Source organism: Elephantulus edwardii, unplaced genomic scaffold, assembly GCF_000299155.1.
Source record: "Elephantulus edwardii isolate Elephantulus edwardi_28Jun2011 unplaced genomic scaffold, EleEdw1.0 scaffold00080, whole genome shotgun sequence".
NCBI classification, from domain to species: Eukaryota; Metazoa; Chordata; class Mammalia; order Macroscelidea; family Macroscelididae; genus Elephantulus; species Elephantulus edwardii.
Window position 1 is genome coordinate 6,122,676 of NW_006399830.1, and position 27,796 is coordinate 6,150,471.

General features: G+C 47.8%; 1 protein-coding gene across 1 annotated transcript; it reads left to right on the plus strand.

Moving 5' to 3' along the window:
* The first annotated feature begins 34 nt into the window (after nt 1-34).
* ARPC1A (actin related protein 2/3 complex, subunit 1A, 41kDa) lies at nt 35-27,796 on the plus strand. Its single transcript, XM_006889635.1, has 10 exons — nt 35-171; nt 7,429-7,521; nt 9,389-9,493; nt 15,186-15,408; nt 17,511-17,618; nt 20,239-20,451; nt 22,845-22,920; nt 23,110-23,303; nt 26,142-26,232; nt 27,758-27,796. Exons 2-10 carry the CDS (start codon nt 7,458-7,460, stop codon nt 27,794-27,796), a joined length of 1,113 nt encoding a protein of 370 aa, XP_006889697.1. The 5' UTR covers nt 35-171; nt 7,429-7,457.

Genomic DNA, 27,796 nt, shown 5'->3' on the forward strand with positions numbered 1-27,796 from the left:
GCCCCCGCGACCTCACTGCGCATGCGCCACAGCCACTTCCGGGACCTGTCAGCCACTCCCTCCCGACCCACGGCTTCCGCCCGCGCCCGCCGGAGCTTGTTCGCGTCGACTGACCAGAGTCCGCCAATTCTCCGCTCCGCGCCCGCCCGGACAGACAGCCCCCGATCCCAGGTAAAGGGCAGCGGACGAGCTTCTGATGCTGGCCGCCTTCACGGCGCAGGCCGCGCGCCGGGCACAGCCAGCGGGGGCGGCCAGGCGGGGGGCTTAGGCCGGGGGACCCCCGCTAGCTGAGCGGCAGGCCGGGTCTCCGGCCTCTGGACTCCTGGTAGGGTGGGATCCACGTTCTCCAGCGTCTTCCTGAGCCTTTGGGTTCCCTGCATGGACAGATCGCGTCTCCAGATCGCAATGCGAGAATTCACGATTTCCGCTGTATCCTCATAGTCCCATTTGCATCTCTATTGTGGGCATTCATCGTGGCAGAATTTGGGGCAAATTCTGTCTCGCGGGACAGAGGACTGTCCATGGGGTTTCCAGGGCCGTAATCTTTATGGAAGCAGACTGCCACATCTTCGGCGGCGCTGCTGATGGGTTATGACAGACAGCACCCCTTTCTGTTAATTAACAGCCAGGGTCTTGCGCGCTGCACGACCCGGGCTCCTATATGGGGCTTCTCAGGGACTTCTACTTTCCTCTGATGTCGAAAATGGGTCGCTGCACGTAACAGGCACCCAGGACAACCTAGGGCCACCCGCTGTCTTTCCGTTATTAGAGGATCTGTCTCCAGAAAGTCTCACCCCTGCCCTTGATCAGCTGCTAATCCAGCTTCTGGGATCCCTAAGGGTTTCACTGGCTGATTTTCAGAAGCAGCTCCCAGGCCTTTCTCCCTAGTCCTTGGCAGAACAGCTAGACATTTAAATTGTAGCTTAGAATCTTTGATGATAACTCCCCTCCTGTGGCTTTGGAAGCCGGAGGAGATGTTAAACACTGCCACTCTTTGCCCACTTTTCCCAAGTTATCTTGGTTCTTCTCCCCTTTTTTGGTCTAACTTTTTTGGTCGATTTTGTCTTTTTGGTTCCAGATTGTTAATTGTGGTTAAGTCCGTACCACCTTTCAGCCCTACGTGTATGGAGTAGAGCTGCCCCATACGGTTTTCAAGGCAGAAGCAGATTGCCAGGTGCCTCTGGGCAGTTCTGAACTAACTTTTCTTACACATTTGTGCTATTCAAAGTCGCTCTCAGTTTTTCAGGTGTCTATTAAGAAAGGACAGGAGCTCTGATAGCTTAAGAGAAGGTGTTGTGCTGCCAAACCTAAGAGAGGTGGTTCAAATCCACCAGCTGCTCTGAAGAGGTTCGTAGCCTCTGAAAACCTACTGAGTTTGTTCTGACTTGACAGCTCATAAAACAATGAAAATAGGGAGTGCTGGCGACAGAGTGGTTAATGTCCAGCTGCTATTGAAAAGTTGACAGTTTGAATCCACCAAGCAGCTCCATGGAAGAAAGACCTGACAATATGCTCCCCTAAACATAACCATCTAGAAAACCCGGTAGGGGTATTCTCTGGGGCATACGGGTGCTGTGAGTCAGAATCAGCTTTGTACCATCTAACAGCAACACAGAAAAAAGGAAAGCCGGGTTGGTTTTGCCACCACTCAAGAATGGGCTTAAAGAACACTGGTGGCATAGTTCATACTGTATAGGCTTGCTAAACAGAAGGTTTGAATCTGCTATCCACTCCAGAAAAATGGAGGAGAGTAATTCAGCTGTTCACAACTGAACAGTTTCAATGGAAACTCTTGCTTTGAAGAGAGAGTGGCAGTGTTTTGTCTAGTTATCTAACCCCATACTGAGGTGGTTGTGAGGCGTACCTGTCTCCATGAACAGTGAGAGGGTGGGGTAAGCTGGTGGGAGTGCCCGGTATTGATGGGTTGGGCAGGGAGAGCAATTAGAAGCAGGATGAATCACCTTTGCAAGACTGACCCTAAACCAGGAACTGCACATCTCAGTGGTGTGAATACTTTGAATGAAGCTCCAGAGATGGAAAGCTCAGAATTTAAAGCTTAAACTTCTTCAAGGTCAGAAGATAATGACTAGTGTGTATTTGTAGGAGTGACGGGCCATCCAAAAGGAGAGAAGTAATTTTTTTGAGCATCTCTTTGGGGCTTAGTGATAAATATATATATACCCAGCTTGGCACCTTTGGTACCAGCAGCCAGGATTTCAGGACACATAGTGTATTAGGCAAATCTATTGTCAGAAATCTCTCCAAATTACTGAGGGGCAGTGATGTCAGTTGGAAGACTAAGGTGCGTCTGATTCATGACATAGACTTTTTCAGTCACTTGTACATCTGAGAGCTGGACAATGAATAAGGGTGACAAAGGAATTAATACCTTTGAGTTGTGATGGTGAAGAGTACTGAATATCCCATGGACTGTCAAAAGAACAAACGGATACGTCTTGGAAAAAGTGTAGCCAGAGTGTATCTTGGAGGCAAGGATGGCGAAATCTCATCTCATGTATTTTGGGCATGTTGCTAGGAGAGGCTATTCTTTGGAAAGAGTTATCATACTTGGAAACGTAGAGGGTCAGTGAAAGAGAGAAAGATCTTAGCAAGATGGACTTAAGTGTGTCGGAGATGATGGATGGCACAGGACAGGGCAGGGTTCAGATCTGCTGTTCATGGGGTTGCTAGGAGTTGTACTGCACTCAGTGCACCTAACACCACCCCCACTTGGAGCTAGTCTCTGTATGGCTGCTTTTGCTTCTGTTACTTGTTTAATCCTGCCAACAGCCTGTGATGGCAACAGAATCTCCATTTTACAGATGAAAAGTCTGAGATACAAAGTCTTTTTGCCCAGAGTCTCAGCAAGATGAATTGACACAATGACTACAACATTGAGATCAAACAGCAATAGCCAGCGAGGATGGCACAGGACCGAGCTATGAGAGGATGGCATAGGACCGAGCTGTGTTCCCTTCTGTCGCACCCGGGGTCACTGTGATTGGGGACCCACATGATGGCATCGAACAAGGACAAGCACAGGACCTCACGGCCACTCTGTGTCAGAGCCAAGATGCAAACCCAGGCCTCGTGCGCTCCAGAGTCCGGGCGACCCAGCCGTCAGAATGCCTCTGGACTCACAGTAAAGGGCCGTAAGGGAATGAGGACCAGTCCGGAATCATAGACCCTGAGTAGTTTCATCTCAGTGTTGGCCAATAAAGAGCTGTTATTGTTTCAGAAGCCATTGAGTCCTTTCCATCGACGCATGTACAACAGAGCGGAGCCCTGTCACAGTCACTGCTCTTGGAGCCACTGGGTCAGTCCGTTTCATTGAGGGTCTTCTTTTTTTCACAGACCCTCAGTTGAGGTCTTCAAAGTTCACATTAAAACTAACTGCAGTTTGGGAATTATCATTGTCACCTACGACGGAGTTAGGGGTTTCTTGGTATTGAAATTCAGGCTGTTATTGGGACTGGATTTTTTATGTGAGCACTGATGGCATGGTAGATAGACACCCCAAAAGGTGCTCTAGTGGTGCAGTGGAATATGCATTGACCTGCTTTTTTTGTTTTGTTTTGTTTTTTTCTTTTGTTTTTTTTGTTTTGTTTTTTTTTGACCTGCTTCTAAATGATGGGCAGACTGAACCACTGTCTGCTCCACAGGCAAAAGATAAGGCACTCAGTTGGTTTCCATAACGATTTAGAGTCTCAGAAACTCTGGGGCAGCTTGTTTCTGTTCTGTAGGGTCAGTGAGTTAGAATGGACTCAGTGACGGTAGATGTTCCGTCCTCTAGGTGGTTCTGAGACACATTCGACCCAGTGGCCGTGGGACCGATTGATGGATTGATGAATCAATTGATTATTGAGCTTGGTGAGGATGAGCTGGTTTTGCTGGGTACATTATAGATTTGACATACGTGATTGTGGTCTTGGCCTTGACACTTAAAATAGCCACATGATTATATGAAAGTACAGGTCTGAGTGTAGGTCCAAATATGGAGCTGGAACAAAATTAGAAATGCCATTTGAGAAGTAATTATGCCAGTGTGTGGGTGCCTGCCACATTGCTTGTAAAACTGAATAGAAGGATGAAAAGCATTTGTCGGTGGCCATTTTTCCACTGTACAAGAACTGTTTGTTTTTACTGCCTGTGAATATTCACAGTTAATTATCTGTGGCTCAGCGCTGTTTCAATTCATAAGGGGACTTTTTTACAGACTGTAAAATATGACTTTTGAATGAAATTGATTTTGACGAAGAAGATAATTTGTGACGGACACATTATTTTTGGTGGTGGCAGTATGTGCAGTCAAGTCCATTTCTAATTACACTGACCTTAGGTGGTACAGACAGAACTGCCTCACAGGATTTTATTGGCTTTAATCTCAGGAGATGGATTGACAGTAACTGCAGCAGTGGGTTTAAGCACAGGAGATTGTGAGGAGGGCACCGGATTGGCCTGGGTTTCAGTCTTCTCTGTAAGTCAATGGATCTCACAACAATCTTTACAGAAAGAAATCACCATAGTGACCCCGTGTGGTACAGAGTAGAACTGTACCTTATGGTTTTATTGAACTCTTTTGGTAACTATCTGAAACTGAGGAGGACCTGAAGCACTTGCTGCAGAAGGTCAGGGACTGCAGCCTTCAATATGGATTGAAGCTCAACATCAAGAAAACAGAATCTCACCACTGGGCCGATTGGCAGCATCATGATGGACAGTGAAGAGATTAAAATTGTTAACAGCATTAGTTTGCTTGGCTCCACAATCAACACTCTTGGTACCAGCAGCCAGGAAATCAAAAGAGGAATTGTGTTGGTAAAGTCTGCTGTCAGGGACATCTCCAGAGTACTGAAGAGCAATAGTGTCAGCCTGGAGACTTAAGGTGTGCCTGATCCAGGCCATACTCTTTGCAATTATGTGCTATGTATCAGAAAGCTAGACACTGACCAGGAATGATAGGAGGAGAATTGATGCCTTTGAGCTGTGGTGCTAGGGAACAGTATTAAATATACCGTGGACTGCTAAGAGAACAAAAATGTTCATCCTAGAGAGAATGAAACCACGCTACTCCTTGTAGGCAAGGATTCTGAAGCTTTGTCTGACACACTTCAGGTATGTTTCAAGGAGGGACATTAAGCTTGGGAGGGTGGAGGGGCAGTGCAAGACAAGATCCTTGATGAGATGATTTGACTCAGTGACAGGGGTAATGGGATAGGTGTGTCAGAGACAATAAAATTAGCACAGGATAGAGCAGGGTTCAGAGCTGTTGTCCATAGGGTCACTATGAGTCGCTGGTGACTTGACAGCACGTAACCAGAACAACATCTGATACCAGAGATGTAGAGAGAATCAGCATCCAGAAGTTGTAGAAAACAGATTAAGCAGTCTCACTTGAATTGGTTAATTTTTTTTCTTTTTATTTCCAGTTGGTGGTTTTATCTTTGTGAGTTGCAGTTTGCTTTCTGTTGTTGTGGTTGGTTGCTGTGGAGTCAAGCACGACTCACAGCGATCCTATAAACAAAAGAACTGAAGCCTTTCTAGAACTATCTTTTCTTATCAAAGTTCATAGTTTCCAGAGGCATGTTGTTTAGGAAGTGGACACCACTCCTGCAAAGACTTAAATATCTTTACTCTTGGACAGTGAAATAGCACCATTTCCCTGCCAGGTGGAGACATCAGCTGTTTGATTTCAAGATGCACTTAACTCCTGTTAGGGAGTTCTGGTGGCTTAATGGGAAGGAGTTGTGCTGTCAACCCCAAAGCACACAGTTCAGATCCACCAGCTGCTCCACAGAAGACTGGACTATCTTCCTGTCCTTCTCCTGTGGAGCAGCTGGTGGATTCGAACTGACGACAGTCTCCTCCTGTGCAGTTTACTACCTCTGAAAGCCTGGGCCAGTGCTGACTCTGGTACTCAGCAGTATCCCCAGTTGGCAGAGACAGTGTGTTTTGGCAGTTGAGCTTTCATGGTTCACATCCCACCTGTCTTATGACCCTTTCCCTACGTTCACCCAAATTTCCCCTGAAATATTTCAGCCTCCATTGGATGTTAGCATGACCATCTTTTAAAAGCATTGAGCCCTCAGGTTGTAGTAATGGTGCCTCTTAGAAAAGAGAAAATAAGGGCTAGGAGAGGGGCTGTTTGCTTTTTTAAGCCTGGAACACTTTCCCTATTTCAGATCCTAGGAAACTTGGCGAGTAGAGTATGCAGTGGTTAAGTGGTCAGCTGCTAACCAAAAATGTCAAGGGTTTGAACACACCAGCAGTTGTAGTTCCATAGGAGAAAGGCTTCATGGTCTGCTCCCATACAGAGTACAGTCTAGGAACCCTATGGGGCAGTTCCCCGTATGGCATGGGGTCACTGTGCGTCGGAATTGACTGAACAGCACACAGCAGCCCCATTTCAGAGAATGGTTGCTTCTTCAGGGAGTCCAGGTTTGTATGCCTATAAAATAGAGAATCTGATTCTGTTTTTAAGTTGATTATCTTTTGCTGGCTCCTGCTCTTCACTTAGTTACAGCCGTTGTTTTTGTCAGAACTGACCCATAGCTTAGCCTCCAAGTTTTCAGAGGCAGTATATTGCATGGGAGGAGATTTCCCATCTTGATTCCATGGAGCAGCTGGTGGATTTGAAACTTGTACCTTTGACCGAAGAATTAATGCCTTTAAATTGTGGTCTTGGAGAAGAGCACTGAATGACTCATGCGCTTCCAAAAGAACAAACAGATATGTCTTGGCAGAAACACAGCCAGAGTGCTCCTTGGAAACCCAGTTGGCAAACCTCTGTCTTTCATCTTTTGGACATGTTGTTAAGAGAGGCTGTTGTTTGGAAAGGGACATCATGCTTCAAAAGATGAAGTGTCAGCAAAAGAGGAAGATCCTGGACCAGACGGATTGACACGGTGACTGCAGCTATGGGCCCTAGTGTATCAGAGATGAGGATGGCAAAGGCTAGGCCAAGGTTCAGACCTGCATTCACAGGGTCACTGCGAGGCACCTAACAGCAACCTAGTAAGTTGCCAGAGGCCCTTGGTCACAATTAGGACATTTAAAGACCAGCAGTACAGCAAACACCTGGGCACTCACCGTGTGGCTTCACCACTCATTAGAATTTACCACGTTTGCTCTTTATAGATCTACTTTTTGTCTTGAATGATTGAAAGTCAATTATGGTGTAGACCTCAGAATGATCCTAAACCCAGTTGTTGCCGTTAATTCCTAAGACCTAGGTCATTCTCCTCCCTGACTGTAATTTCTCGTGTCATACCTGCGGACAGTGCAGTAATGCCATATCGTCTGTGATGTCAAGTCTAAATTCTTGTACAAAAAGATAGCTTTCATGACCATCTTTAAATAGAAATTGTACCCCTTTTAAATGTTGATCACCTTTCAGTAAATACTTTTTCTCCCCCTTGTTCATGACAGCTTTTTATCCTCCAAGAACACTAAGAAGAATGTCCCTGCATCAGTTTTTGCTCGAGCCAATCACCTGCCATGCCTGGAATCGGGATCGCACCCGTAAGCTTGCTGTATATTTCGTTGCCTTTCTAAGAGCCTTAGGGAGTTCTGGTGGCCAAGTGGTAAGAAGCCGTGCTACAATCCCAAAGGCACATGGTTCAGGAAAATCCACTAGCTTCTCCACAAGAGAAGGGTGGGCAGTCCCCAGCTGCGTCTGAAGACTCGCTGGAAGGCCAGTTCTGACCCAGCGGTACACAACAACAGTAACTAGAGACACAGTGGAGTAGATGTTTGCTGCTAGCAGAAAGGTTGGTGGTTCGATGCAGCAGCCACTCCACTGAAGCAGGAGGAGGCATTCTGCTCCTGGCCTGCTAACCCAACCAACCATTGCACAGGAAAAGACTTGGCAGTCCACTTCTCTAAGGATTTCCAGGCTCTGAGACCCTCAGGCCAACTCCACTCTGCCCTAGGAGGGCTGGAGTGAGTCGGAAGTGACTTAAGAAAGGAATGAGATTTTGGGCCCTTGCATTTCCATATTGGTTTTAGGATCAGCTTGTTGATTTCTGCAAAAAAAGCCAGCTGGAATTGTGAAAGAGATTGTCTTAAATGTGGTTGGGTTTTTTAAAGACGTCATCAAACAGGCTGATTCAGTCTTGTTTTCAAATGTGTATGTTACATGAACACGCACTGTACAGTTTACTGTTGGATGACTTGAAGACCTAGATGCGAGCCTGTTGGTTCTGAATTAGGTCAAACAGAAGACTGTCAGTTGGCGACTGTTTCACAGAACTTCAATGCTTAGTTTCTTACTGCTCCATCTAAAAATAGGCTGCTAGCTGTTTTCCATTTCTTTCTCTTAGGAGAACTAGTTCTCATCCTATTTAATAAAGCTAATGCTGTTGTGTGCTGTCGAATTGGAACCGACCCATAGCTGACCCTCCAGCAGATTTTCAGAGGAGATTGTCCACTTAGCTCCCACAGAGCAGCTGGTAGATTTGAACTGCTTACCTTTGCATTAGCAGTGCAGTCCTTAACACTAAGCCACCAGAACTGCCTAAAGCTGATGTAGTGAGTAGATTGTTGTCACTATCTTTGTGGCACATTACAGTTTGACCTTTATAACATTTTCTAACTTCATGTTGAGTTTGACTTTTGAAATCTAAATATACATCTTAGAAATTTAGGAAAATACGTTACTAGTCTGAAAACCCCCGGGAGGGTCTACTACAGGTTGGTTCCACCTCCGGGGTATACAAGAACAACAGTCTCTGAAAAAGAACTTAAAGTCTCGGGAATTTAGAGTTAGATATTTCTTTAGCACTACAGTTTCAAAGGGTTGCATATTTTGCTAAAAATGAATTTTAAAATTTGGTTTACCTTCAAACTAAAATTTGCGGTCCAAGTAGTAAGTAGTAAAGAGACTAAAAAGAATTCATAGGCAATGACTATCGGAAACAGCTTTGTCAAAACCATTGTTTTGTTTTTCTTTGTTCGGTTTGATTTCAAAACACTGTGAGTTTAGAGTAGTGAGAGAAGACCTTCACCCTGAAACCCATAGCGTCCCTTTTCAGCAGGAAGTAGCTAAGAGAATACGCCATCCCCTTTTCCTTATGAATCAGGGTGAAGTCTCTCTCAGGGAGGAGTGATAGGGAATGGCAAGGAACACACTGACAAAGGAGATTAATCAGAACTGGCTTTGACAAGCACTGTGGCAATTGGACAATTAAAACAGACATTGGGGAGGGGGGGAAGAAGAACAAACTGGGGATGAGGGTGGAGAAAACATTGCAACAATGAATGAATGAAAACCCAAAATCTCTAAATGTTCATTAAAACTAATAAAATTTAATTTAAAAAAAAACACTGAGGTATCTCCTTTGGGGGTCACAGTTCAAGTGCTAACTGTTCTGTCAATTTCTTTCTCTAGAGATTGCCCTGAGCCCCAATAATCATGAAGTCCACATCTACAAGAAGAATGGGAGCCAGTGGGTGAAAGCTCATGAGCTCAAGGAACACAACGGACACATCACAGGTAAAGGAAAACACCCGAGCTCCGCCTCCCAGGAGCACGCGTGGGTGTCAGTAATGAGCCTGACGGAATAACAAGCCCTTGTAACATCTGAAGCTGTGTGGCGGCAACTGCGTCGTCTTAGAAAATTCAAGAGGCCGGCCTAGAGGGATCCTCATTTTTCACCCTGGCAGTTTTCTCTTTTTTCAAAAAACCTCATTGCCATCAAGTTGAAGCCTGACTCTCCAGCAGGTTTTTGTCATTGCTATTATGTGCTATCGTGTCAGGATCAATGCATAGCCAAACCTACAGCAGATTTTAAAAGGCTATATATCACACAGACAGAAGTTACCCACCCTTCTTCCTCATAGCAGCTGGTGGATTTGAACCACCTGCCTCTGGGTTGGTATTAGAACTCCTTACCACTCGGCCACCAGAGCAGGCTTTTGGAGGCTGAAAATTGCCTGCCTTTCTCCCACGGAGCAGCTGGTGAATTTGAACCATCTGCCTTTAGGTTGAAAGCACAACTCACTACCCACTAGGCCACCAGAGCGCTGTTCTCTTCTGATGGTACAGAAAGCACTGTGCGTACCCTTGAAGACTAGAGAACTTTGATTAGGAGATGAGACAGGAAGGCGAAGACTAGATAACATGACAGCTGGGTGACAATCAAGCCAGACTGTTCCCAAGTGCTGAGGGAACACAGGCGCTGCCAGGGGTCCCTGTATGGTGATGTTAGGGGGAGGGAGACCTTTCCAAATACAGGCATACTCAGGCGGCAGCTTCAACACCCGTGTTCCTGCCACCCAGCCTTTACAAGTACCTTATTGTACACAAATAACACACACCTGCTGTGCTTATGTGCTGTCCTTGCACTCATTCTGTGGAGTATTTTTCACAAGTGCATGATAAGGAATTTTTTTACAGCAACATGTTGGGGGGAAAAGTTGGCTTGATTACACTTCAGAAAATATCTTAAAGAGGGCATGTTATCTGCATAAAGTTACTAATCTTTTTCCTGCATGCCTAGAGCCTTAATTAAGAAACAAAATATTACTCCAGACGATGGTCTAGCTTCCCTCTAATCACAGTCCTGAAGGCCACCTGTGATTTGGTCTGCCAGCCACCCAGTTCATTTTCAGTACTGTGACCTCCATCCCCTGCTTGTGGAACAGTTAAGCGCTCAGCTGTTAACTGAAAGATTGGTGGTTCAAACCCACAGGCGAAAGACCTTGCAATCTGTTCTGTAAAGATTATGCCTGGAAAGCCCTGTGGCGCAGGGGTGCTTTATTACGTGAGGTCTCTGAGAGTCGAAATTGACTCAGCAGCATCTGACAGCAGTGCAGCTTAATAAACAGCCTTGAAGACTGTGGGCTCGTGTCTTTAAATGTTACGTACATGCCATCACACCATTTGTCTTCTGCAACTCAATTTTGCTGCCATCTAGCTTCTGCAATCTCTCCACATTGGTTTATCTGCATCTGTTTTATTCCTTTGAACCACATCTTGGCATTACGTGCCTGGTTTTGTTGTTAGATACCATCAGGTCAACTAAGACTTGGCGCGCCCCTTAAACAACAGATGCGACTTCACCCTGTCCTGCGCACGCTCTCCGACACTTCAAGCCCCTGTGGTCACTGTGCTAATCCATTTTGCTGAGGGCCTGCCTTCCTTCGCCGATACCTCATTTGTCTTTCCTCAGTTGGGGCCTTTTAGGTTCTGGCTTAGTTTCTAGAGTTGCTGTAACAGAAATCCACAAGTGGGTGACTTTAGTAAATAGAAGTGTGTTCCTTGGTCGTCGCCGTTGTTATGGAGGTTAGATAGAAGTCCACGTTCTCAGCACCAGCGCTAGGAGGGGCTGTCTCTGTTGGCTTAGCATTTAGGAGGACAGCCCTCGCCTCCACTCAGCGTCCTTGGAGACCTTCCTGTATCCTGGCCTTCTGTGACGTGGCAGTTCCCAGCACAGGGCCCTGGCTCTCCTTTCATGGTGGTGCTGAGGACTCTCTTTCTCTGCTTCCTATTTCCTTTTAGCTCTTGTCAGGGACAAACTGCTCTTATGTCAGATCAGGGCTTGCAGCTGCCGCATTACATGCGGCATCCTGAGAATCGTAGCCCAGCCGAGTAAACACAGGGCTTAGGGAGAGGGCACACACAGTTCTGTTCCTGACAGGTGGTTTAAATCGTTACAGTGAGGTGCTAAGTTCAGCTTTCTGGATAGGTCTCTCTATGTGAGTGTCTGCATAGATAGACCCGCCAGCACACAGGGACAGGCATGGCCTTACCTGGTTGTCTTTGATCTTAACCATGAGAGTTCCCACTTTCCCCTGTTCCTCATATACTTGATATGGTCACACTTTGCCATTTTACCAGTCAGATGAGTGAAGGAGAGAGCTCTAGTGGTAAGGAGTTGTGTTGTCAATCCAAAGACTTGGGTTCAAATCCCTGAGCTGCTCCGTGGGAGAAAGATGGTCACTACCCTCCCATGCTCACTTGCCTCTGAAAACCCACTGGAGAATCAGTTGTGGGTCGATTCCCACTCTGCACGAGTGAAAGCTGATTCTCTCGATTACTTAGTTTCCTGATTACGAGGAGGGTTAGCCGTGTTTTTATGTTTATTAGCCATTCTTATTTTCTCTTGTGACTTGTCCTGTTCTGTGCTGCTAACAGTTTTCCCAGAGTTTCTGTCTTTTCCTTGTTAGACTTGAAAGCCTCTGGCTTTGAGGCAGATGGCCGAGTGAGTGTACATTCACTTTTGACGAGATGACCAAAGACTAGAGGGGTAGAGTGGACAGCAGACAGCGCTAAGGTTCAGTGAGTAGGAAGAGGTGGAAACGGAGAGCTTCTTTACAGCGGTCCTCAAAGCTGCGGGAGCCAGGTTTCTAGAGAGCCAGATTGTCTGCTTCAGAGTTAGGTCCCCTGTTGCTCTGAAACCTGTATTCACTGTGGATCTCTTCAGAAAGAGCTCACACGCTCTAGTTCTTTCTGAGCCACAAAGCCAAACCCACTGCCGTCAAGTCGACTCCAGCTCCTGCCCACTAGATAGGATAAGAGTAGACCTGCCTCTTGGGGTTTCGAAGGCCCAATGTTGACTGACACAGGCCACCGCCGCTCTCTACCACAGCACAGCTGGTGGGTTCCCGCTGCCAGCCTGATAGTCAGCGGCTAGTTCTTTAACCACGACGCCACCAGCCTTTGTAACTTTATTTAGAGGTGGAGTTGGGCTCAATCACTTAATCTAAGAATAACTTAGCCCGCTTGGCCCTCTGTGCCCTCCAGAAGCTATGTGTGTTTTCCCCAGTGGAAATGGCCACCAGCCCTCCCGGCTGGGACCAGCCATCGGTGTTTGACCCCAGTGAGCACCGGAGCAGGACCGATACTGGAGACATGGCTTCTCTGTGCCTGTGGCTTTCCTGTGACCTGCTCACTGTTGCACTTCAGTCTCTCTGCCAGTGCACATGACGGCCCACGAACCCAACTCCTGCTTTCACGTGGAATTTCAACAATAGGAAATACTCTGAGTTGAGGAAAGGTCAAGTTAAAAGACCAGAGAAGCAGCCAAAAATGTGAAATATTTACTTAGATCTTTTTTCTGCCCTATTTCTAGTCTCGTTCTAAGGCCTTTGTACTTGGGCCTGTTTTCTGTCCCAGATGCTCAGACATTTCTTTACATCTGGCAGAATCGTTCTTGAAAGAATCTAAATATAATTTTGTCAAGAGACCAAGGATCAGACACGTTTCCTCAGGAAAAATAGTGACCACAGGGAGAAAAACAATCTCGTGGAGCTTGGCAGAAGGAAAGACTAGACAAGTCAGTCTTACAGAGAAAAGCAGTCTGGCCACCGTTAAAGCCAGGAGCACTTCGGGTCTGGGGTTTGCTTGGTTTTCAGTTCACAGCCAGGCCTGTTTCTTTGCAGTGCACTTAACCCTTCCCTGTATTCGTCTGAATCCTAAACTAGATGTATCTCTTCATATTTCAATTAGTATTCTAAAAGATAAGAACTCTTTTTCACTTTCTAAATTATGTGTATTTTGTTAAAAATAGACACAGCAGAGCAAATGCCGTTCAGTTCCTGCCGGTCCAGTCAGTAACACGGGTCCTGTTTCTCAAGTTGGGCAGCTTTCTCAGCCTGCTTCTCGGAGTTGTGAACGCACTACCCCCAAAGTTTCCTGTCTGGTCCTTGGAGTCACTGTTGTCTGTTTGGTCCCTTCTGGACAGATCTCAGAAGAGTACAGTCCTCAAGGTGTGCTGATGAGGGCAGCACAGGACAGAATGGGGTCAGATCGTTGTTCATTGGGTCACTGTGAGTCATACTCAACCCAGCCTCATCTAGCCTCTCAAGACAGACCTTTGTTAGTAATTCACCTAAACAGTTTTGTTCTCAGAAGACTTCAGGGGCTATTTTTGGTGTAAGGTTGAAAAATTATCTCAGGGTAGTAGTTCAGGCGTTCATCTAAACTGTCTATAGAAAATCTTAATGAATTCTGTTCTATACTCTCCCCCTTTGGATCCGGGATCTTGTATAGACTCTTTGATTAAAATGTCAAGTAATAGTGGCTGGGCACTGTCCAGTTCTTCTGGTCTCATGGCAAAGGAAGCAGTTGTTGATAGGAGCAGTTAGCCATACGTTCTGTATCCTTCTCTTCATAACCCTTCAAAGCTCTGATACTCTAGGCAAATGCACATAAACATGAATCATGTGCTTTGAGTGACTGCTGGCAAGCTTTTAAGCCCCCAAAAAGTGAGCGAGGAGGTAGACTATTTCTACAGCAGTTAACTGGGATGTCCTGTGAAACTGACCCTGAACCTCCAAACCAAGGATCCAGATCCTCTGAGGTTTTAGATGACCTTTTGGGTTGCACTTTTATCTGCCAAATCAGAGGGTTGGAAAGTGAGGAAATACTCATGGTTTAGGAAATTCCAATGAGATTAGGGTTCATAGATAATACACGTGATTTAGAAAAAAGGAGAGGGGAAGTTGGCCTGCTGGGAGTATCTTTGGCAGAGGAGGGTCTGGGCGTAAAGAACAGGCAGGACTTCCCAGACTTACCTCCATATTGCTTTGAGATATTTGCCTCATAACAACATGTGAGTGTTGCTTCTGTAGTGAAAATAAAGTCTAATCAGTAAGAAAGAACAAGTTAAAGAGGGTAGTAACTTAAGCATGGGTAGGAAGAACGTTTTGTGTCCCCTGCAGTTACAAAGGACATCGTAAGACAGTTCTATTCTTGTAATAGAGAGAGGTGAAACCCCTGTCACAGGCGCCCTTACTCCCCAGGCCTGGATCTGAACTTATTAGCCCAGTGACTTGGATTTCAGCCTGATAGTAGATAGGCCTAGAAGGATCTGTGGAAACAGGAAACTTAGGGAGGAAGAGGGGCAGATGCTGTTACATTGTAGGAATTGTAATTCCTATCAGAAAGCAGATTGTGTATGCACTGAGTGGAAAACCAGTTTACTCTGTAAACTTTTACCTAAATCATAAATAAGAAAAGTTAAACAAAAGAAAGGAAGGAAACAGCTCTGGTCTCCCTTCCTTCATGAGGACCCCAGATCCAGCAACAGCAGAAGTCCAAAACAACTGTTTCACAGAACGATGTAAGCCATGGGACGGGTGGGACTCCAGAGAAGAGCACCGACTGTGCTAGTCCCGCCGGGCCAGGGCCCCCTCGCATGATGCGAGCTGACTGCACGAGGCTGACAGCATATCTCCTGCAGGCATTGACTGGGCACCCAAGAGCGACCGCATTGTCACCTGTGGGGCAGACCGCAATGCCTACGTCTGGAGCCAGAAGGATGGCGTCTGGAAGCCCACCCTGGTGATCCTGCGCATCAACCGGGCAGCCACATTCGTGAAGTGGTCCCCACTGGAGAACAAGTTCGCCGTGGGCAGCGGGGCACGGCTCATCTCCGTCTGCTACTTCGAGTCCGAAAACGACTGGTGAGCGATAGCGGAATGCTTTTTCATCTGTGATTCTGTAAAATGTCATGTTTGAACTGCTGTGTTCCAGGGCTAGGCCCAGGGCGAGACTTCCAGAGATCATGTTTTCCTGTCAACTGCAGTTTATTTTTCTCTGAAATTCCCCATTCTCTTCTCACATAGGTATTGAGCTGAGGCTCACGTCTTCCCATTTGTGATCAGGCGACTGTTTCCAAGTTCTCATTCACTGACTTGTTTGCTGTGTGAGGTGGAACATATGTTCATGTTCTAAGGGCTGACAACTAAATGATAAACGTGAAAGGCTCCCACTGCCCTAAGAAATCATTTTCTCTTACTACTGCCATCTCTGTGAAAGATCTAGACCTCTTACAGGTCACTGTGTTGTCCTTTCTGTAAAGTGTATTTGTTGATCAAGTGTATGACCTAGTAAAATCTTTTACCTCTTTAAACCACAGGAGTAAAAGCTCCCCAGAATCTTAGATTGTAACAATAATCAGATTGTTTTACTTTTTAAAACTAAATCCCTGTAGCCGAGCCAGTCAAAACTACAGATGTTTATTTTTATGTCAAAAAACTTCCTTTAAGAATTCCTTGCTTACATAGACAACAGCCCTTCGTCCGCCCACATGCAGCCGGGGCGGCCGGTCTCCTGCAGCGCTGGGCTGCATCTGCTCCCGCACCCGCCATACCCTTCCCATCATAAGAGCAGTGCACGCATTAATCTCTGTATTAGTGTCACCATTTGAGTTCGGCTGAAACAGTGCGAGGAGAGAACTCGCTTTGTTTGGTTTTGTAATATAATAAAACCTCGGGATTTTTGATTCTTTGCAAAGGAAGTCACAATTTACAAGATTGACTTATAAGTTCATGACATGCAGTCTTCCACTGAGCATGTGCAAAATGAGGCTGACAGTATGCTGCTGCTAAAACTCAGACGTCATTCGTTCATAAAAATATTGAAAAAAGGAAAATAATGAAATATTTTTGTACAAAAAAGGGTATTCCGTTAATATCGAAGTAACCTGAGAACAGAGTTATGGGAATGGAGCTCTGTCGTAAATAGGGGCATCTGCACATTAAAGCACCTCCAGTGGTTAACTTTTGGTCACCTCATTGGCCGTTCTTTTCTTTAAATTAAAGTTGCTGTTGTTCTTGTCGTCGTCATATGCTGTTAACTCGCCTGCGACTCATAGTGACTCTTTAGGGTAATTCAGATAGTACACCTTTTTCAAAATGGAGTTTTTAAAACTACTTCTAGGAAAAAGAGTCTATAAAACCTCACATTCAGAAAAAGCACTTGACCCACTTGTGAGTTCCTGTCCTCTTCAACACTCAGATCTCTGGACTTGACTAATTTTTAAACAGCCATTTTCAGGCAGTAGTTAAATTAGTTGAGACAAAATAATTACTATTTTGAGACATGACTAATCTTTTTTTTTTTTTTTAAGTGGAACTAGATAATCCATTAGAGGCTAATTCTAGATAAGAGATTCTGTTTCTTAGTTGTAATTTCTCTGGAGGGAAAAAGGAAATAACAGTTTGTAGCTTCATAGCAACTTGCAGAGCCGATTAAGCTGTGTCACAAACCAGAAAGCAGTGACCAAGCCCACTGCTGTGACGTCCGTCCCAGCTCCCTGCACCTCTGCAGGTCAGAGCAGAACTTCCCCACGGGGTTCCCACACCTAGAAATCCGTATGGGAGGAAACCGCCTCGTTTTCTTCTGTGGAGCTGCTGACGCGTTTAAATTCCCAACCTTGCAGTTAGGAGCCCTTTAATTAACCCCAAATGAACTAACAAATCACTGGATGTTTATTATACAAATTCCAGCCACTCGAAACCTCAAACCTCCCTTTTTCTCTCAAAAGCTAAAGCTCCCTGTCATCTGAAAGTTCGCAGGGCAGTGCCAGAGTGCACCCACCGGTTTGTTTATGAATGAGGCGCCTCTGGTTACTGGGAGGGCTCAGGATCGTGGATCTGATGAGAATGTCAGAGCTGAAAGACAGAAGGCCTGCCCGTCATTCTTCCTCTCTGTCCTCTCACTGGTGTCACGGGGCAGCCGGCGCTGGAGTGGAGACACTAACGTGGCTTTTCCCCTCACATAGGTGGGTCAGCAAGCACATTAAGAAGCCCATCCGCTCCACGGTCCTCAGCTTGGACTGGCATCCCAACAACGTTCTGCTGGCGGCAGGCTCCTGCGACTTCAAGTGCAGGTGAGAGTGGGTGGGAAGGGTAGGTGGGCTCGGCCAGCTTCCAGCCAAGGTACGGAGGCCGTTCTGTTCCCAGGGTGCAGTGCTAGCCCTGTGTGGTACTCAGGTCACGGCCACCTGTGCTCTAGAAAGGAGCTAACACAGGTGCATGGTCACTCGGGCAGAAAGAAGTGGACTTGGAGGTGGAATAGTGGGGCTTCCGGTGCAGGAGCCAGTGAACTGTCCCCCAGCAGAGTATCAGTGGTGTGGACAGCAGAGCTAGCGGCTCGGGCATTCTCTCTGCTCACGTTCTTTCTCTCCCCCCACATCTTTCCTCCTCCTCCTCCTCCCCTTTTCCTCCTGTCCCTCTCGACGACAGTATTATTTCTCATTTACTGTCCCAGGCAGCAGACTCTGCAGATTCTAGGGAGGAAAAAAACCCCAAAGATCAACAAAACCTATCTCAACCACACATTTCTGCTCATTGTTTCCCCAAAGAAATAAGCTGGGTTAGAGAATTTCCAAAATTCTCCTTGAATTTCCTTGAATCTGTTATGGTTCCTAATCACCCTAGAGAACAGAGCTGTCCTAGGAGGTTTCCAGGGCTGGAACCTTTACGGAGCAGGCGGCCTCTTCTTTTCGCAGCCGTGTCATTAGAACCGCTGACCTCTTGGCTAGGTGCTGAATGCTTGCTTAAACACTAACCGCCAAGGGCTCTTAGTAATACCCACGGGTTAAACAAAATAAACGAGTGTGGGTGTTTGGCTTCAGGGATGGGAGTGCCATGGAATTGAGGCAGACAATTTGTTCTCAAAACCAGGTCATTCCTGGGAGATGGTGGTAATTAAGTTAAACTCATGCAGAGAAATTGTCCTGTGACAGCGTAAGGGCAGAAGCTTTCTCCGGAGGCCGGCTCAGCAGGAGTCGAGGGGGGTGTGTTCTAGTTCCCTGGGAGACACAGCGAGATGGTGCCCTAGAGAGCTCTGAGAAGCTGGGTGTGAATATAGGCTACAGTTCCTTTTGCCCTCTTTTCCATTTCAACACATACGTGTTTCTCAGACTCCCGGCCCAGTGGGTGAGGGTTGGTGCCAGCTTCACCCCTGGATTACGTGGCTGAGAACAACCAGCTCTCTTGGCCTCTTGTGTCTAAAGATACAGCCACTGCAGTGCTGACTTCAGACACCACGGCTCCAGCTTCACTTCATCCAGTGGACAGATACACTCATTGTGGTCATGGGCCAGCCCCGTCCAGTGTCCCCACAGTTGTCAGGGAGCAGATGCCCAACCCACGGCCATCAAGTCCACTGTAACCAAGAGCAGCCTCGCTCATCGGGGTCAACTGCCCCGCGGGGCTCGGTCTCTACAGCAGCAGACTGTCGCCTCTTTCTCTTGTGGAGCAGCCGGTGCGTTCAGACTGCCCTCTTCCAGTTCGCAGCCAGAAGCTTTGACCACAGCACCACCAAGACTACGAACATCTGCCCACAGAGCCCCCAGCTGCATGCAAGGCCCTTCTTCACCTCAGAAAGACTGGACAGTGGTCTGTGGGTCAGGGAGACCTAGCCCTTGCCCTCGCCCTCAACCCCCCAGGGAACACCTGTCCATCTCTCACTGGTACTTTCCTTGCCTCTCTTTGGTCATCTCTTCTTCCTTTAAACAAGTGAGACTTGTTGTGGGTACAAACCGTTTTCCTCCCTTCTGCCATTAGAGGAGCCTGCCCTGGAGAAGGACGTGATGCTTTAGTAGAGAGTCAGTGAAAAAGAGTGACACGGTGGCTGCCGCAGTGTGCTCCCAACAGAGCAAGACCACGAGGGCGGCGCAGGGCTGGGCAGTGCTTTGTGCACGAGGCGGCCAGAAGTCAGCTGGCTCGAAGGCATCTGACAGCCACTGGATTGGTGGCTTTCTTGAGTAATTGCTGAGATTGCTCATGTGGTAGACAAGAAAGAGCATCATGGAATTTGCCAAAGAGGCTGCAGCTGGAGTGCTCTTTGGAGACAGAATGATGAGGCTTTGCCTCACATAGTTGGTGCATGTTGTTAGGAAGGACTATACCGTGGAGAGAAACATGATGCTGGGAGGGTGGAGGGTCGGCGAAGGAGAAGAAAACCCTCAACCAGGTGGACTGACACAGTGACTGCTGCAACAGGCTCTTCTGTGTCAGGACGTGTGAAGATGGCACAGGATAGGACAGGGTTCAGATCTTTTGTTCATGGGGTCTCTGTGGGTCATACTCCACTCAACTCAACGGCACATATAACAACATGGACAAAGGAGGGGTATGGCAGCAAAGGTCACCCCTAGAATGGTCACGCCTATAAGGGAAGGGCTTTGTGTTCACTTCAAGAGCTACATATCTAGAGCAGTCCCTGTCACATAGTAGGACCTTCATAAAGATCTGTAACTGAGTATAGTTTGGCCAGTAGGCAAGCCGTGGATGGATGGATGGATGGGTGGATGGGTGGATGGATGGATGGATGGATGGATGGATGGATGGATGGATGGATGGCTGGCTAGGATGTTTGTGTGTCTGCATTTGTCTGCCGTGTTTGGGTTTGGGAAGTCAGCTTTCTAATTTCTGGGACTCTGGTGGTCACTGCCTGGATCTTTTACTCAAAATGTGCATCCCTTTTCCTCACCTTGACTGTAGGGTGTTTTCCGCCTACATTAAAGAAGTGGATGAAAAGCCAGCCAGTACACCATGGGGCAGCAAGATGCCTTTTGGCCAGCTGATGTCCGAGTTTGGTGGCAGTGGCACGGGCGGCTGGGTCCACGGTGTCAGCTTCTCCGCCAGCGGGAGCCGCCTGGCCTGGGTCAGCCACGACAGCACCGTATCCGTAGCCGATGCCTCCAAAAGCGTGCAGTGAGTACTTGCTGTGTCTGGTGGAGTGGGGAGAGGGCTAGCCACCAGCTGGAGGGAGGCGACTGCATCCTTCCCATGGTGCCAGACAGCTCAGCATGTTTTACTGTGCATCTCAGAGCCTGCATTTTTACCACGTTGAAGGTCTGGGGCCACCGTGCATCGGTCAAGTCTGTCATTTTCCCAACAGCTCGTGCTCATTTCCGCTCTGTCCCATCTTGGTCATTTTCAGACATTCCTATCATATTCACACTCATCGACTGTAGTGTGTTGTAAACATCATTTCTGTGCGCACTGGGAAGCAAAATATGGGCAGGAAACCTTTCTTATAATATTCCCTTTATTGAAGTGCTCTGGAACCTAAACTCACACTGTCTCTTTAGTTTGCAGTTTATTTTTGGTCTTCAAATAAACAGCAAATCTACAGAGGCCACCCATGAGGTGACAGCAGCACATTTAAAGAGCCCATTGGAGGATGTTTAAGAGCTGGGTCTTCATTCTAGAAGCTCTTCCTTATGCAGTGCTGCCCGTGGTTCCTTTGAGGAACACTCCTGGTTTGCTCCAGGCCCCACCTTTCGTGGAGGGGTTTTGGTCTGTGCACAGTGACCCCTTCACCTAAGACTCCCTTGGTGCCCTTCCCCTGGTGCACTCTGCAGCTTCCCCACGTGAGCGCATGCCACCAGCCTAGAGGAAGGGCATCCATGTCCTCATCAGGGTTAATATGCACTAGTTTCTGTGTTGGGAAAGAGAGAGGGACGTGGGGATCCTTTATTCTATCCGGGTGATGGCTTCTCCACTGACCGCTGAGGGTGACTCGGGCACACATGTTCTGAGCCCTGTCGGCCGTGGTCCAGAGCCAGGTACGGCGGCAGCACAGTGTGGAGCTTCACAGATGGTTGTTTTTCCCTTATTTTCTTAAAATTTTTATGATTATGAACAACAACATGATTTTGTTGCTTTAAAAAAAAGCCATCCCCTGTTTTATATTGTGTCATTTTCTAGAAGATTTCTATGCACATAAACACTTAACCTGTCTTTGCATTTTGATACAGGTGGGCTTATGCTGTTAAATTCTGTACAATAATTTTCCCTTTGTCATTGAGTAGTATTTTCTCCCAAGGAGAGTATAATGGGTTTGAACCACCAGCCTTTGGCTTAGCAACAATGTACTTTACTGACTGCCACCATAGTAAGCTTGTAAAAGGTTTTATTTACAGAGCTGTATCTACTTTTCTTGTAATTGATTATTTGACTTTTCCAAGACTCCCAGTAGGATTACATCCTCTACCCGTTCCCCTCTCATCCATGCATATTCATGAAAGCCAGGTTTACGACCAGGAGCAGCTTGTGGTGAGGTACTCACGCTCCACCTCAGCCCAGCTTTAATAAGAGGGCTCCTGAAACATGGAGACCTGGCTTTCAAAACATCATCTCTTGCATCAACCAAGTTTCCCTGCCTTGTGTGTGACCTCTGCCAGATAATCTACGGGCAGCCCCCTGCTTATGACGCAGGCAAGTGTGACAGACTGCACTTCCAGCCCCCGGGTCTGCGCGGCTTCGTATTTCATTGTCTGGTTAGAGGCATGCACTGTAGCTGGTACTGCAGTGTGGAGAGAGAGTGCGTGTGTGTGTATATATACACACACAGATATACATAGAGAGAGAGAGAAATTGATTTATTGCAGCAAGTGTTTGCTAATGTGAAAATAAATGTGAGATTTATACAGATACTGATAATAACAGGCAGTAATATGGGGGAGAAGCTATTTGTTTTCTGTCAGAGCCCACCGGGAGCAGAACCCCATCATCAGTCAGGGACAGCCTGCATACTTATGTGTGCATACGTGTGTTATCTATGCATCTATGCCCATCAGTGTAGGAGCTCCTGGATGGCTGCGTCTTGCTCATCCAGTAGGCCCATTGCCGGCCTGATGACAGAGCCTGGGCTCTCGGTGGGCTCTCTCTGCCCACATGGTCCCAGGCAGTGTCTGTCTCAGTAGATGGGAGGGAGCTCAAGGGAGGGGACAGCAGAGGGCACTCAGTCCTAAGTGACCATGACAGGACTCAAAGAAGAGGGAGGAGAAGCCATGTGAGTCTGAAGTGGGCTAGGAAGGCTTCCTGGAGATGTCAGCCAGCTACGGTGGTGGAGACACACTGGGGTAGAGGGACAGGGGCAGAGAAGGGAAGGAAACGACCAGGGCCCTGCGGCAGGGGTGGGCGGCTCGGGGAGCATTTCTGGCCTCTGTCTGGAGTCCCCCCAGGCTGTCCATACTTGAGATTCCTCAAAGCCCAGTTCCTGGGGCACCCTTTCAGCAGGCCTGCCGATTCTGTTACAGACGCCCCTGTAAGAATGGGCCCTTTGTCAGCCCTGCGCTAACAAGTGTTCTTGTGTTCAGGGTCTCCACTCTGAAGACGGAGTTCCTGCCCCTCCTGAGCGTGTCATTTGTGTCGGAGAACAGCGTCGTGGCTGCTGTGAGTGCCCCTCCATGTCCCCCCAGGGCACTGAGCAGGACACTGGCGGAACAAGGCGTGCTCTGTGGCGCCAGGACAAAGCTCACCAGCCTTGGAGGGTCACAGAACAGGCTTTTGAGAGAATGAGAGATGCCCATGGGTGGGCGGGTGGCGGGCACTGGTTCCAGAGTGACTGGGCTTTTGTTCTAGGGTCATGACTGCTGCCCAATGCTCTTCAACTATGACGACCGTGGCTGCTTGACCTTCGTCTCCAAACTGGACATTCCGAAACAGAGCATCCAGCGCAACATGTCGGCCATGGAACGCTTCCGCAACATGGACAAGCGGGCCACCACCGAGGACCGCAACACGGCTTTGGAGACGCTGCACCAGAATAGCATCACGTAGGTGCATGTGCTCCCAGGGAGGACGGTCAGGTCACCAGGACACCCGTCCTCCCTGGGCCCCTGAAATCTGCCAGTGCTGCAGGCCAGACACCCTTCCAGGAAAGAGAACAACGAGGCATCTGCATCCCCAAGGGTGGCAGGGAAGCACTGCCTGGCCTTTCTTCTACTCTCGGAGTATGGCTGGCACAGACCCCAAAACAGGGATGTATGCCCCTTTACGGGCCAGTAGGCTATGTAGCCAGTGAGTATGGCCTCTCCTAGCGTTCCCTGTCTCAGGCCCCCACCCAGAATGGGAAGAGACCCGCTGATCTGGAAGAAATGCTGTGGATTTTTAAAAATACTTGAAATAATCATGCTCAAAGTTAGGTCCCATAGGACTTTCTTGTTTTGATGAGACCTTGTATGTTGAGAAATGTGTATTGTGCTTGTGGCAGTAGGAGTAACGGAGATGAATAGAGATGTTTGAGGGAATTATTTCGAGATGGAGATTGGGCGTCTCCTGATGTCCTTGAGGTGATATTTCACTTTCCGTTAGTGTGGTTAAGGTTGAAAGGGTTCCACACACTTTTCGTATGTCATGCAGTAATACTGTTTCTTCTCTCACCATTTAAAGATCTAAAAAACACCCTTAGCTCACTTCTGTACCAAAACTCGCACTAGGTGACGAATCATATACAGGGAAAGGTACTGAGGAGATATTCCGCCAAGACGACGTTCAAATGGTCCGTATTTCCAAACACCAGACAGGCAATCAAAACCACAGCGAGATCTTGCACTCCCACCAGCTACCTGCATGAATATGATATTACTAGAAATTTCCATATTCTCTTGGATCACCTTTGGGAATAGGGACAAATACGAATCTTTTCAGTCAGTCAGCCAGGAAGCTGTCCTCCAAATTTCCTGGTATCAGCTGATGAACACACCGAGGGCTGTATCTGTTAGTTGAAACATGTCAGTTGGTATTCCATCCATTTTTTGGGTCTTATTTTTGGCCAGCGCCTTCAGTTCAACTTGAACTTCACCCTTCATTATTACTGGCTCATGTTTGTAGAGAACTGCCAGAAGTTCAAGCTGAGTTTAGAAGAGACCACGTCAGAGATACCATTGCAGTTACCAGATTCTGCCTAAAAGCAGAAAATACAATAATGCCTATTTGTGTTTTATTGACTATTGACTGCAAAAGCACTTAACTGTGTGGATAAATAATGGTTAACATTGGAAAGAACAGGAATCCCAGAACACTTTAATTGCACTCATGCAAAACCTTTAACTAGGTCGAGAAGCTATTGTCCAAATGATGCGAGGGAACACTGCATGGTTTAAAATCAGGAACAATGTGCATCACGGTTGTAGCCTTCCTCCATGCCTATTCAGTCTGTATGCTGAGCAAATAATTCATGGCATCTGGATAGAAGGAAGTCTTAACCAACAACCTGTGGTATGCAGCCTTGCTTGCTGAAAGTGATGAGGATACAAAATACTTGCTGCAGAAGATCAAGGACTGCAGACGTCGGTATAGATCACATCTCAACGTCAAGAAAAGAAAGTCGTACCCATAGGACCAACAGTCAGTATTACGATAGATGGAGAAAGGACTGAAGCTGTCAGTAATTGCATCTTGCTTGGATCAGTAATCCACACCTTTGATACCAGCAGTCAGGAAATCAGGATTGCATATCGCATAAGGCAAATCTGCTCTCAGGGACCTCTCCAAAATGCTGGATGTCACTTTGAAGACTAAGGTGTGCCTGATTTCGGCCATGGTCTTCTCAGTCGCTTGCTGTGCATTAGAGAGCCTGACAGTGAATAAGGACGACAGAAGAATTATTGATGCCTCTGAGTTGTGGCATTGGAGAATAGTACTGACTATCCCATGGACTTCCGCATAAACAACGGATCTGTCTTGGAAAAAGTGCATCCAGAGTGGACCTTGGAGGCAAAGATGGTAAAGCTTCATTTTCCATACTTTGAACGTGAAGCTAGGCAAGGCTGTTCCATGCAAAGATGTCGTGCTTGAAAAGGTGGCGTGTCAGTGAAGGACAGAAAGACTGCAGTGAGACCGATTGACAGTGACGTCGGTGATGGGCTCTAGTGTGTCAGAGATGAGGGGGTTGATCCAGAATAAGACAGGGTCAGGGTGGGCTGTTGATAGGGTCGCCGTGAGTCACTCAGCAGCACCTAACAGCAGCTAACCGGCTCTCTAACCTGCCACCAGCAAGCTGACTGTAATTCTTGGCAACCCTCTCGTGGGTTCCAGAGGTGGTAAATCTTTATGAGAGGAGCTGCCTGTTTTTCTCCCGCCAAAGTTCATGGATTCAAACTTCTGACCCTTTTGTTAGGAGCCCCGCTCATAGCACACTGTATCCTTCCAGTCATTGCTGTGATCCTACCCAGTCCCTGTCCCCTGACCATTGGCAGGCTGTGTGGTCTGCAATATTCTGCTTTTCCAGATCACCCTAGTTAGCACTCGGCTAAGGTCAGTCGTTCAGACCTGCCAGCCAGCCCGTGGGAGGAACCTGTGGCCACCTGCTTCTACGAAGATTACAACTTGGAAACCCCAAGGGGTAGTTTGTGCTTTAGAGTCACTGTGGTCTGAATTGATTTGATGTTAATGAGTCCTTTGAGTTCTTCTCCCCTTCCCAGTCTTTCCTGTTCTTGGCTTGCCGTAATAAAATCTCTTTGGCTTCTTCCTGATGCTGCCTCAGCTGCTGGGACACTGAACATTCAGAGTTGACAGATAATCAGTTTCCTTATAGTGCTGTGCCCTGGTGAGCTGGAGGACTGGGGGTCACCGCTGCCGCCACCTCACGCTCTCGCTCCTCCTCTTTTCAGTCAGGTGTCCATTTATGAGGTGGACAAGCAAGACTGTCGTAAATTCTGCACCACTGGCATCGATGGAGCCATGACAATTTGGGATTTCAAGGTACGTTCCACCCTTAAATCTGGTTTGTGTTAAAGCGCTCCCTGAGAGAAACAAACAAAAGCACCATTTTTTTTGGAACATCATAAATAGAAGGTCAAAGATTGTGGCTTTTTAAAAAATCTGATCATGATTAGCAAGCGGAAACCATACCTTCTCAGTGAGATGGACTGCATGTCCCCTTCCCACTGAGGGTAACACCGAGGGCCTTTTGGAGAGCAGGCCCAGTGTTGGACGCCACCCCAAGTTTAATTCTGTAGACAGTTCTATAGTTTCCGCTAATTAACATTCACCAAATGCCTGCTCGTGGAACCCTGGTGGCGTTGCAGGTTAAGCACTAGGCTATTACTGAAAGGTCAGAGGTTTGAACCCACCAGCCGTTTCCTGGGGAAAGAGGAGGATGTTTGCTCCCATGAAGATTTACAGCCTTGGGAACGCTGTAGGTGGTTCTGCCTGGCCTGGAGGGTCAGTCTATGTGGGGTGTTGGTTTGGTCTGAAGTGCCTGCATGTGCATCTCAGCTCCCTAGTGGATTAAGCGTAGGGCTGCTAAATGAAGGGTAAGCAGTTCAAATCCACCAGCCCCTCTAAAGAAAAAGTGAAGCAGTTGCTTCTGTAAAGATGAACAGCTTTAGGGCAGGACCCTGACTCCGGGGTTGCTGTGGGTTGGAAGCCCCTCGGCTCTGCCTGTGGCTGCTGGTGTGGGCAGTTCCAGCAGCAGTGATGGGAAGTCTTCCTCACACGGGCCGGCTCAGCGCCTTACTTCCTTGATCCTTCTCTCCGTTTATGCTCAGACACTAGGAAGGCAGACGGAGGCTGGCGGCCCAGTGTGTCTGCCTCTGAGCACTGGCCCCGTGGAGGGCGCCGGCCGGTGGGAGGTCCCTGCCCCTTGAATCCTTAGAGTCTGGTCAGGAGAGGACATACATGATAGGATGTGCCACTCCCCCGAGGACTGCAGGGAAACCTGGGGACAGAGTGCATAGACCTGCAGGGGCCACAGGGGGCAGGTGCTGGGAGAGCTAGTCAGAGAGGTGGGGCAGAGCCTTGTGGGCTGGAGGCTGCACCTCAACCAGCTGGGCTGGGTAGTGTGTGGGGTGGGGTGGGTGGAATGGGGCAGTGTTTGGTTTAGTGTGGTGTGGTGTGATATGGACGTGATGTATGGGGTGGATGTGATGTGGGGTGGGGTGGGGTGGCAGGGTGGGGTGAGGCAGTGTTGGTTCACTGTAGTGTGGTGTGCCTGTGGTATGGGTGTGATGTGTGGGGTGGTTGTGGTATGGCTGTGATGTGGTGTGGTATAGGGGGTAGGGTAGGGTGGGGTGGAATGGGGCAGTGTTTGGTTCAACATGGTGGGGTGGGTGGGGTTTGGTGTGGTGTGTATGGGGTGGTAGCATTCGGTGTTTGGTGGTAGCATTCGGTGTGTGGTGAGATGAGGCCTGGGGCCCATGGTCTGCTGTGTGTTAGAGGGCAGTGCTATGAGGCAGTGACGCGGTGGGCAGCCCACAGTAACACTCTGCATCTCCGCCTCCTCCAGACCTTGGAGTCTTCCATCCAGGGCCTCCGAATAATGTGA

Coding starts and splice junctions, on each gene's coding strand:
- ARPC1A (XM_006889635.1), top strand. CDS start 7,458: ATGTCCCTGCATCAGTTTTTGCTCGAGCCAATCACCTGCCATGCCTGG. Junction 7,522..9,388: donor CTGGAATCGGGATCGCACCC/GTAAGCTTGCTG, acceptor TTCTTTCTCTAG/AGATTGCCCTGAGCCCCAAT. Junction 23,304..26,141: donor CTGCACCAGAATAGCATCAC/GTAGGTGCATGT, acceptor TCCTCTTTTCAG/TCAGGTGTCCATTTATGAGG.